The 11427-nt window shown below is 37.4% G+C and overlaps 1 protein-coding gene across 1 annotated transcript; it reads left to right on the forward strand.

Annotated features, from left to right (window-relative positions):
• Positions 1 to 9223: 9223 nt before the first annotated feature.
• Positions 9224 to 11133, forward strand: LOC122305672 (trimethyltridecatetraene synthase-like). The gene is made up of 2 exons (XM_043118241.1): positions 9224 to 10135; positions 10277 to 11133. Exons 1-2 carry the CDS (start codon positions 9227 to 9229, stop codon positions 10898 to 10900), a joined length of 1533 nt encoding a protein of 510 aa, XP_042974175.1. The 5' UTR covers positions 9224 to 9226; the 3' UTR covers positions 10901 to 11133.
• Positions 11134 to 11427: the final 294 nt, after the last annotated feature.

The following is an 11427-nucleotide window of genomic DNA, read 5'->3' on the forward strand; positions in this document are numbered from 1 at the left end:
TAGTGTGAAATGGTTGGTGCATGCATAAATTGTGAGACAAAATTAACACTATAGGCTAGGTCAGGTTGTGTAAGAGTGAGATATTGAAGGGCACCAACAATACTACGGTAATGTGAAGGGTCGGGAAATGGGATATCACTAGTAAGGCCTTTAGTGTGGGCCATCATAGGTGTGCTCATGGGCTTGCTATCTTGCATTTGTGCTCGTTCGAGAATTTCAAGAGCATATTTTGTTTGAGAAAGAGTGAGCCCAGCAGAAGTACGGGTAATCTGAATGCCTAAAAAATAATGCAATGGACCAAGAACTTTCATAGCAAATTGCCTACCAACAGTGCATGTAAAGTCATGTAAAAGGTCATGATTAGAGCCAGTTAAGAGAATATCATCAACGTATAATAGTAAAACAAGAATACCACGAGAGCAGTTACATATAAAAAGAGAGGGATCCGCTGTACTACACGTAAATCCATAAGAAATAAGGAATGTACTAAATTTATCAAACCATGCACGAGAAGCTTGTTTTAAACCATAAAGAGCTTTATTTAATTTGCAAACATAGGAAGAAAGACTGGGATCGATAAAACCTGGAGGTTGTTCCATAAAGACTGACTCCTTGAGATCACCATGCAGGAATGCATTTTTGACGTCAAGTTGGCGAAGATCCCATTGATTTACAATGGCTAAGCTGATGACAATTCTTATGGTGCCAGCTTTGATAACAGGTGAGAACGTCTCATTGTAGTCGACACCATCGATTTGATGAAAACCTTTAGCAACAAGACGTGCTTTTAGACGGTCAAGAGTGCCTTCTGCTGTAAGTTTGGTCTTGAAGACCCACTTGCATCCAACTACTTGCATATCAGGGGTTCGAGGAACAAGAGTCCATGTGTTGTTGGCATGAAGAGCGTGTAATTCATCACGCATCGCCTTAGACCACCCAGCATGATTTAGTGTGGAGCGGATTGTTTTTGGTTCTTTGGGTAGGTTGAGAAGAGTATGGATATTAGCATATTTAGGATTAGGTTTCCGGATCCCGTCTTTTGCACGAGTGACCATGGGATGAGTTGTAGTTGCCCGAGGGGAGAGAGGTGTAGGTGGTTGAGTGGGTGAGGAAGAGATAGGTGATTCATCTAAGGTGGGGGACACATCATTAGTGGGGGTGGTCATGGGGGGAGGGAGGGAGCTAATCGTATGAGGTGTTAAGGGGATGGGGATAGGAGGAACCTGCATAGAAGTTGCACTAGGAATATCATCAGCATTAGTCATAGGTGAGCGCCAGTCAACAAAAGTTGATAAAACTTGATTATTAGAAAAAGGTAAATGAAGATTACCGGGTTGTTTAAAAGGAAAGCTTGTTTCATCAAAAACAACATGGCGAGAAATGAAAGTCTTGCGAGAGGTTGGATGGTAACATTTATAACCATGGTGTTTATCACTATAACCCAAAAAAATGCATGGAATTGTTTTGGGATCAAATTTATTTTGTTTTGAATCCCAAGTGTAAGGGTAACATTTTGAGCCAAAAACACGTAATGAAGTATAGTCGGGATAATTCCCATAAAGTAAGTAAAAGGGAGATTGAAATTTGATGGATGCAGAGGGGAGTCGATTAATTAAGAAAACAGCTGTAGAAAAGGCTTCAACCCAAAAACGTTTGGGTACACCACTATGAAAAAGCATAGTCATACCTAATTCACGGATTGTACGATGACGACGTTCAACGGAACCATTTTGTTCAGGTGTATGTGGGCAAGAGTAATGATGAAGAATACCTTGTCTTTGAAGATGCAAGTTAAAATTATTACCGGCGAATTCACCACCACCATCAGTTTGAAAAATTTTAATTTTCCTATTAAATTGACGATCAACAAATTTTTCAAAGAGTAAGAATGCATTAAAAAAATCAGATTTTTTTCTTAAAGGGATAACCACATATATTTAGAAAAAGCATCAACAATACAAGCATAAAACTGAAATTTACCAACAGATAAAATGGGTGCAGGACCCCATAAGTCACAACAAAGTTTATCAAAAATACCATGAGTAGTACTAGCAGAAGGTAAAAAAGAAAGTTTACTCATTTTTCCCATTTGGCAACTCTCACATAAAGAGGTACCTTTATTTTTACCTAAAATATTAATAAAACCTTTAGTACGTAAAAATTGAACAGTAGAGGCTTGGGGATGTCCCAGCCGTGGATGCCACACTTCTTCGGGAACCGATCGAAAACGGGTGGAGAAGTGTGCTTCAGTAGGTGGGGTCAAGATGTAGAGATTACCCTTCCGATGTCCCGTCAACAATGTGCGGTTGGTTGCTCGTTCCTTAATAGAAAAACCAAGACCATAAAATTCACAAGAATAAGGATAATCAGATGTTAATTGACTAATAGACAAAAGATTTTTTGCTAAATCCGGGGCAAGCAGAACATCTTTGAGCATAATACAAGAATCACCATTGCCAATAAAAGTATCACCAATATGAGTAATTTCATGAAGACTACCATCACCAATAATTACGGCATCATGTCCAAGTTAGCGACGAAGATTATTAAGCATACCTGAGTTACCTGTCATATGAGCGGAAGCACCCGTATCGGCAGTCCATTCAGCATCATTGGATGGATCATTGAGGGTCATTACAGCTAGAGCTTGCGGGATATCGTCTGGTTGCAAACTATGGTTGAATCGTTCCCAACACTTTAAAGTGATATGACCGTGTTTGCCGCAAATTTGACACACCTCGGAATGGGTTGAGTCACGTCCAGTCCCTCTGTAAGAATTATTATTATTTGATCCTCCAGGATGAGTTTTAGGGCCATTGGACCGTGGGGCATGGTTAGCTGGTGGGAACCCACGGCCCTTGGAATTAAATGATTTCTGGAACCCACGTTCCCGTGTTTTAGAGAAGGGTTGAGACCCTTTGTGGCCATAGAAGGCAATGGGCTGAGGAGAAAATTGTTCGTGCAGCTGCGTCCTCATTTCGAACCCTTGGAGGAGCGGCACCAGTTCACCGTATGTCGGCATAGGGGGTTTCAACATGGTGGTTGTAAAGGTTTCATACTTGGGGCCAAGACTATTGAGAAGAGAAAACACCCTCATCTTGTCACTCACCGGTCGGCCAATTGCAGCAAGGTTGTCACAAATTCCTTTGAAGATTCGAAGATGATCAACCAGTGGAGTGGAAGAGTCCTTCCGCATGTAGGATAGCTGCTGGGTTAGTTGAAATTCCCGTTCTTGGGAATTTTGGGCGTAAGCGGCTAGGAGAGATTGCCATACCTGATATGCTGTGTCCATGCCGACCACCAAGCTGAGAGATTCTTTAGAAAGAGTGCCTAGTATCCACCCACGAAGGAGTCGATCAGATTTCCGCCATTGGACGTAAGTCTCACTCACCTCTTTGTCGTGGGTCTCGGTCTCATCTGATGGAGGGGGTGGGTTGGCTTCCGTGAGATGGGAGAGGAGGTCTTGGCTTTCAGCCAAGGCCACAATCTGTTCCTTCCATAAAGGGTAGTTCCCCAGTGTTAATTTCAGTGTAACAAAATTATTTACTAAAAGGGAGATGGAGGCCATCGGTGGAGAAGACTCTCTTACTCTCACTTAGGCTCTGATACCATAAAGAAGATTGCACTTAAGGTGTTTGGAGAAAATTCTCACTCAACATGAGAGTGTATTGAGAGTCCCCTTTCTTATATACATCACCGAATACATGAGAAAATATTACATAGAAAAAGAGATTTTTCTCTATTATGGAAAGCAAATAAAAGATTTTCTAAATGAGATTGAGATAGCCGTTGGGAGTGTTGAGAGCTTGCGGTAGATGGTTATGGTACTAGATTTACATCATTCCCTGAAGTGAATGGTACTAGATTTACATCATTCCCAGAAGCAAATAGTGCATCTTTTCAAAGAAAAAGAGGGCGTGGACGTGGTAAGAAAAACTATAGAAGTGGAGGTTCTAGAAGTGATCACACTAAAAGGGATAATAATAGATATACACCGTATCACCAGAAGTGGTTCAAATCAGAGAAGGGCAAAGGTCCTCAAAACACATTTTTAAAGAAAGATGAAAATGGATGCCATAGATGTGGTATGACTGAACATTGGGCTCGTACCTGTTGTACAACTAAGCACTTGGTTGACTTATACCAATCTTCTATAAAATAAAAAATAAAGAAATTTGAAACAAATTTTACTGAACCATCATATGCTTTAGATTCTATAGATGGAGAAGATATTACAAGTCTTGATATTTCTGATTTCTTTGAGGATTCTAGTGGTAGAGTTGATCATGGAAGTGTTCCTTTTTAATTCCTTTATATTATTATAAAATATTTTTATATTCTGCAATGTTTTGTAGTAATGAAAGTTTTATATATTTTGTAAAATCATGAGTCTTATTGATGAACTTTCTATCTCTGAGATGAATAATAGAGATGTATGTCTGGCTGACAGTGTTACAACTCACACAATTCTTAAGGATAAAAAATATTTTCAAAATCTAACATTGAGTAAAGCCTATGTTCATACCATTTCTGGAAAATCGAATCTAATTGAAGGCTCCGGAAGAGCTTATATTGTGTTGCCTAATGGCACCAAATTTTGTATTGATGATGCTCTATTTTCTTCACAATCCAGAAGAAATTTATTAAGTTTTAAAGATATACGTCGTAATGGTTGTCATATTGAAACCATTAACGAAGACAAGAAAGAGCATCTTCTCATTACTAAAATAATTTCGAGCCAGAAGCTCGTATTAGAAAAACTGTCTGCCCTCTCATCTAGATTGTATTATACAAAAATGAGAACAATTGAATCACATGTTGTAATACACCAGAAGTGCATTGATCCCAAAATATTTAGGACTTGGCATGATCGCCTTGGACATCCGGGATCAATAATGATGAGATGAATAATTGATAATTCGTATGGGCATCCCCTAAAGAATCAGAAGATTATCTTACCCAATGAATATCTATATTCTGTATGTTCTCAAGGTAAATTGATTATCAAACCATCTATCTCAAAGGTTGTTTTTGAATCTCCATCTTTTTTACAAAGGATTCATGGGGATATATGTGGGCCTATTCAACCATCAAGTAGACCGTTAAGATATTTTATGGTTTTAATTGATGCATCAAGTTGATGGTCACATGTTTGTCTACTTTTCACTAGAAATGTTGCATTTGCTAAATTTCTTACACAAATACTTAAGCTACGAGCACAATTTCCTGACTATCCAATTAAAACTATTCGATTGGATAATACAGGAGAATTTACATCTCAAGCTTTTGGTAATTATTGCATGTCAATAGGAATAGATGTTGAACATCCAGTTGCCCACACACACACTCAAAATGGTTTAGCTGAATAATTGATTAAAAGGCTTCAACTAATCGCTAGACCTTTACTCATGAAATCAAATCTTCCTATTTCTGCTTGGGGACATGCTATAATTCATGCAGCATCATTAATTCGAGTTAGGTCATCAGCATATCACAAATATTCACCATTACAGCTTGCATTTGGTCAGCAACCAAATATTTCTCATCTTCGTATTTTTGGATGTACTGTATATGTTCCAATTGCACCTCCACAACGTACAAAGATGAGCCCTCAACGTAGACTTGGGATATCTGTTGGGTTTGATTCTCCATCTATTATCAGATACCTTGAGCCTCTTACAGGGGATATGTTTAAGGCACGTTTTGAGGGTTGTCATTTTGACGAATCCATTTTTCCAACATTGGGTAATGAGAAGTCGGTGCCTGAAGCACGACAGGAAATTACTTGGGAAAATAAAGCTCTTTTCCAATTTGATCCTCGTACAAAAGAATGCAATCTAGAGGTTCAAAAGATTATTCATTTGCAAAGTATTGCAAACCAATTACCGGATGTATTTACTGACACTAAAGGTGTGGTAAAATCATATATTCCTTCTGTTAATGTTCCAGCAAGGATTGCAGTCCCTGAAGGACAAGTTGCCAAAACAGCAATAGGCGAGTCTAAGATATGCCTGAAGCGTGGACGACCTATTGGTGCTAAGGACAAAATTCCTCAGAAGAGGAAAATACAAAATGAATTTGGTACTCCTGAAGAGTCCATACCAACACAGGCCATAAGAGTAATTGATGCTCCTGAAGAGAGTAAATCTGCTGAGAAAGAACCTCCTGAAGAGGTATTTCATGAAATGTCTTCCCTTGAAGAGGGACAGATACTTGAAAATAACGAGATCTCGATACATTTCATGAGTATAGGAGAAATTTTGAATAGAAATAAAACTGTTGTCGACAACATATTTTCATATAAAATGGCTCTTGACATTACCAGAAGTAATGAAGAAATTGAGCCGAGAACTGTAGAAGAATGTCGACGTAGAAATGACTGGCCAAAAGGGAAATCAGCTATTGAAGCTGAATTAAACTCGCTAGCAAAGCGAGAGGTCTTTGGACCAATTGTACAAACACCAAAGGGTGTAATGCCTGTTGGATATAAATGGGTATTTATACGTAATCGTAATGAAAGCAATGAAATTGTGCGATATAAAGGACGACTTGTTGCACAAGGTTTCCTGCAGAAACCGGGGATTGATTATGAGGAAACATACTCTTCTGTTATGGATGCAATCACATTCAGATATTTAATCAGTTTGGCAGTTATAAAAAGATTGGATATGCAGTTGATGGATGTGGTCACCGCATATTTATATGGATCATTAGATCATGATATATATATGAAAATCCTTGAAGGATATAAAATGTCTGAATCTTCTAATCTGAGTACATCCAGAAGTATGTATTCTATTAAACTTCAAAGATCTTTATATGGATTAAAGCAATCCGGACGCATGTGGTATAAACGCCTTAGCGAATATCTATTGAAAGAAGGATTTGAGAATAATCCAATATGCCCATGTGTTTTTATTAAGAAATCAGACTCCGGATTTGTTATTATTATGGTTTATGTTGATGATCTAAATCTTGTTGGAACTCCTGAAGAGATTAGAAGAACCGCTACATATTTAAAGAATGAATTTGAAATGAAGGATCTTAGCAAAACGAAATTTTGTCTCGGCCTGCAGCTCGAGCGTTTGCCAAATGGAATTCTCATTCATCAGTCAAATTATACAGAGAAAGTCTTGAAACACTTTTACATGGACAAAACTCATCCCCTGAGTACTCCAATGGTTGTTCGATCACTTGATGTGCAGAAGGATCCATTTCGTCCTTGTGAAGACAATGAAGAAATTTTTGATCCTGAAATACCTTATCTCAGTGCAATTGGAGCCCTGATGTATCTTGTAAATTACACTCGGCCTGATATTGCATTTTCAGTTAATTTACTTGCAAGATATAGTTCTGCACCAACTCGAAGACATTGGAATGACATTAAACATATCCTCCAATACCTTCGAGGTACGGTTGATATGAGATTATTTTATCAACATGGTTCAAGTCCACAATTAGTTAGATATGCAGATGCAGGTTATCTTTCAGATCCACACAGAGGTAGATCTCAAATTGGATATGTATTTACTTATGGAAATTCTGTTGTATCATGGAGATCTGTCAAACAAACACTATCTGCTACCTCTTCAAATCACTCAGAGATCATTACAATTCATGAAGCAAGTCGAGAATGCATTTGGCTAAAATCAATGATCCAACATATTCAAGAAAAGTGTGGTCTTCCAGTGATTAATGATAGTCCAACAACTTTATACGAAAATAATACTGCTTGTATTACTCAAATTAGAGGGGGATATATCAAAGGTGATAGAACCAAACATATTTCACCTAAATTCTTTTATACTCATGAACTTCAGGAGAAAGGTGAAATTAAAGTCAAGCAGATACGATCAAGTGCTAATCTGGTAGATTTATTCACAAAAGCATTACCAACTGCAACATTTAAGAAGATTGTGCAGAACATTGGAATGCGGAGACTTGAAGACCTTTTATCGTGCACTTTTCAGGGGGAGTAATGTCTTGAAGACTTATGCTGATTGTACTTTTTTTCCTTCGCTAAGATTTTATCCCACTGGGTTTTCCTTTGCAAGGTTTTAATGAGGCAATCTTAAAACATTTTATGGTACACATGAATATTGTACTCTTTTTCCTTCGCCATTGGTTTTTTCCCACATGGTTTTTCCTTGACAAGGTTTTAACGAGACATTCTTTATATGTGGTCATCCAAAAGGGAAGCGTTGTAAAATAACATTATTGTAAAATAAATTGTATGACCACCGTGAGCTAACCGCAAAATGTATAGTGCATAGTGCTAGCATAGTGAGCTAGCCACAAAATGCATAGTGCATAGTGCTAGCATAGTGAGCTAGTCGCAAAATGCATAGTGCATAGTTACATAGTCCCCTTTATACTCCTATATATATCGTTGAATCCTTTAAGAAATTCATAAGTTTCATAACCTCTCTGATCTCTATCTCTTTTTCTCTCCTTTCGATAGTTTTATAACATAAAGTAATTTATCCGCATATCTTAATTTATTGCTATAAAAAATATTGATCACGTTTTTAATAAAAATAAAAGAAAAGAAATTAATTGGTTTTCAGAAACAGTACTTGTACATGTTATCGGTCCTCGTGGATCACATGTTATTCCATCCAAGGATAGACAATGAGAGACGACACTTGTATTAAATTTTGGAAAAGGTCAATTCTACTTTCCGACTTCGGTAAATACGTCAAATCTAATCAAATAAAATAAAAGTATAATAAAAATATAGTGTATTGTATTATTATAAGTATTACTCATTTTAAAATTATTTTTTTAAATTAATAGATACTGTTTTTTTAGTTAAACAGTGATTTTTTGTAAACTTTTGATTTTTTATAAAATATTTTAAAAAAATTACATATGTTGTATAATGCTATCAGTTTAATGTGGGTACACTCTCGAAGACTAGTATTTTCCTTAAACTTTTATAAGGAAAATGATACAATGTTGTTTAAGTTTATCTTCTCAATTTGATTGTTAATTTATTTTATTTTTAAATTTTTTATATAATAATTAAGTAAGTGATTATTAGTATATTTATATTTTTTATCAAATGTTAAAAATGTTTAAAAAATATTTAAAATAAATAATAAAAAAATAAAAAGTTCAATTTACACTAGGGTGCACGCCAATGGACAAACTTGGATAGCATGGTAGGACTACCCGCTATATAATCCTCCTTAACCACTCCCAGCTCTCACTCACAAACTCAGCCATGGAAGTCACTTCTTGGCTTGCTGTGTTAGCCATGGCGGGGCTAGCTTCTCTTTTCTTTCTCTCAAAACATCTCCCATTTCGATCCCACAAGCTAAAACTTCCACCAGGTCCCAAACCTTGGCCTATCATTGGCAATCTAAACCTTATTGGTCCTCTCCCTCACCAATCCCTTCACAAACTGTCACAAAAATATGGGCAGATCATGCAGCTTAGATTCGGGTCATTCCCAGTAGTGGTTGCCTCATCTCCTGAAATGGCAAAGCAATTCTTGAAGACACATGATCACATTTTTGCCTGTAGACCCAAAACTGCAGCTGGGAAGTACACCACTTATAACCACACCAATATTTCATGGGCACCTTGGGGACCTTATCTGCGCCAAGGGCGCAAGATATATCTCTCCGAGCTATTTAGCTCAAGGAGACTAGAGTCCTATGAGTACGTACGTGTTGAAGAACGACGTGCTCTTTTTTCACGCCTGTGGGCATTGTCTGGGAAGCCTATCAAGGTGAAAGAGCACCTGTCACGCCTCACTCTTAGTGTTATCAGTAGAATTGTATTGGGTAAGAAGTATTTTAGAGAATCTGGACATGACAAATCTGTAGTGACACTCGGAGAATTCCAAGAAATGTTAGACGAGTTGTTCTTGCTTAATGGGGTGCTAAATATTGGGGACTGGATACCGTGGCTAGATTTCTTGGACTTGCAGGGATACGTGAAACGAATGAAGACAGTGACAAGAAAATTTGATCGATTCCACGACCATGTTTTTGAAGAACACAAGGCCAAGAGACTAGGAGTGAAAGGTTTTGAGCCAAAGGACATGGTGGATTTATTGTTGCAACTCGCTGATGATCCTAACAATGAGGTTAAGCTCACTTATGACAATGTCAAGGGCCTCACTCAGGTATTGTATTTTCCAAGCACATCTTGTTTCAATGCGACTACTTTCATATATAATATTCATAGATTTACAACTAGACATGTGACCATATATATATAATATGAATAAAATTCTACGTCTACTTTGGTTCTTTCTTAAAATTAGGATCTTGTAGCTGGAGGCACAGACACGTCTGCGACTACAGTGGAATGGGCAATGTCTGAACTCTTGAAGCAACCCCACCTCATGAAGAAGGCTACCGAAGAGCTTGATAGGGTTATTGGGAAAGATAGATGGGTAGAGGAGAAAGACATTCCTCAGCTTCCTTATATTAACGCAATTATGAAAGAGACGATGAGGAAACACCCTGTGGCTGTATTGTTAGCACCACACCTAGCTCTGGAAGATTGTGAAGTAGCTGGTTATGATATTCGTAAAGGAACTAGAGTCTTCATAAACACATGGAGTATAGGAAGAGACCCATCAGTATGGAATGTACCCGAAGAATTCTGCCCAGAGAGGTTCTTGGGAACAAATATTGATGTCAAGGGACAACATTTCGAGTTATTGCCATTTGGTTCTGGAAGGAGGATGTGCCCTGGATATAGTCTTGGACTAAAGATGATCAGCTCTAGCTTAGCCAATATTTTGCATGGATTTGAGTGGAAACTGGAGGATGACCTGAAGCCTGAAGATTTGAGCATGGAGGAAATTTATGGTTTGGCAACACCAAGAAAGTTCCCACTTGTTGCAGTAGTGAAGCCTCGACTCCCATGCCATCTTTATTAATTAATTTTCAGTTTTAGCATGAATTATCCATCTTGAATAACCTTTTATATATTTTGTAATAATTTACTCGTTTGAGGACATGAAGTAATTAGGTCGTGTGGTATATATATTTAGATGTGCATCGTAAATTCCAGTATTCCATCCAGGAAAAGAAATGCTAGCTGTTTGCTTATTTTTTGGGCAAACTACCAAGCTGGTAGCTTTAATAAAAATAAATAAACAGTTTGGAGCTATATATAGACTTCTTCTCACTAAATTAATTAATAAATATAAAATAAAAAAATAAAATAAAAATACTCTAACCGGGATTAGACAAAAAAATAAAATAAAATAAATCAAACACATAAAAGAGTCATGTCAAGTAAAAAATATTTACAAGCTGGCAGGTTGGTACACCGCAGCCGAAAGCAGAAAAATGATCCAGCCGTGCGCATGCTAAGAAAATAAGGGAGAAAATGTCATTTCCAGTAGGAGTAAATAGATCGAAATGATTGAATCAGCATATTAAGACCTGACAAAACCAAGTG

This window comes from Carya illinoinensis, chromosome 3, assembly GCF_018687715.1.
Source record: "Carya illinoinensis cultivar Pawnee chromosome 3, C.illinoinensisPawnee_v1, whole genome shotgun sequence".
In the NCBI taxonomy this organism is placed as follows: Eukaryota; Viridiplantae; Streptophyta; class Magnoliopsida; order Fagales; family Juglandaceae; genus Carya; species Carya illinoinensis.

Coding starts and splice junctions, on each gene's coding strand:
- LOC122305672 (XM_043118241.1), top strand. CDS start 9,227: ATGGAAGTCACTTCTTGGCTTGCTGTGTTAGCCATGGCGGGGCTAGCT. Junction 10,136..10,276: donor ATGTCAAGGGCCTCACTCAG/GTATTGTATTTT, acceptor TCTTAAAATTAG/GATCTTGTAGCTGGAGGCAC.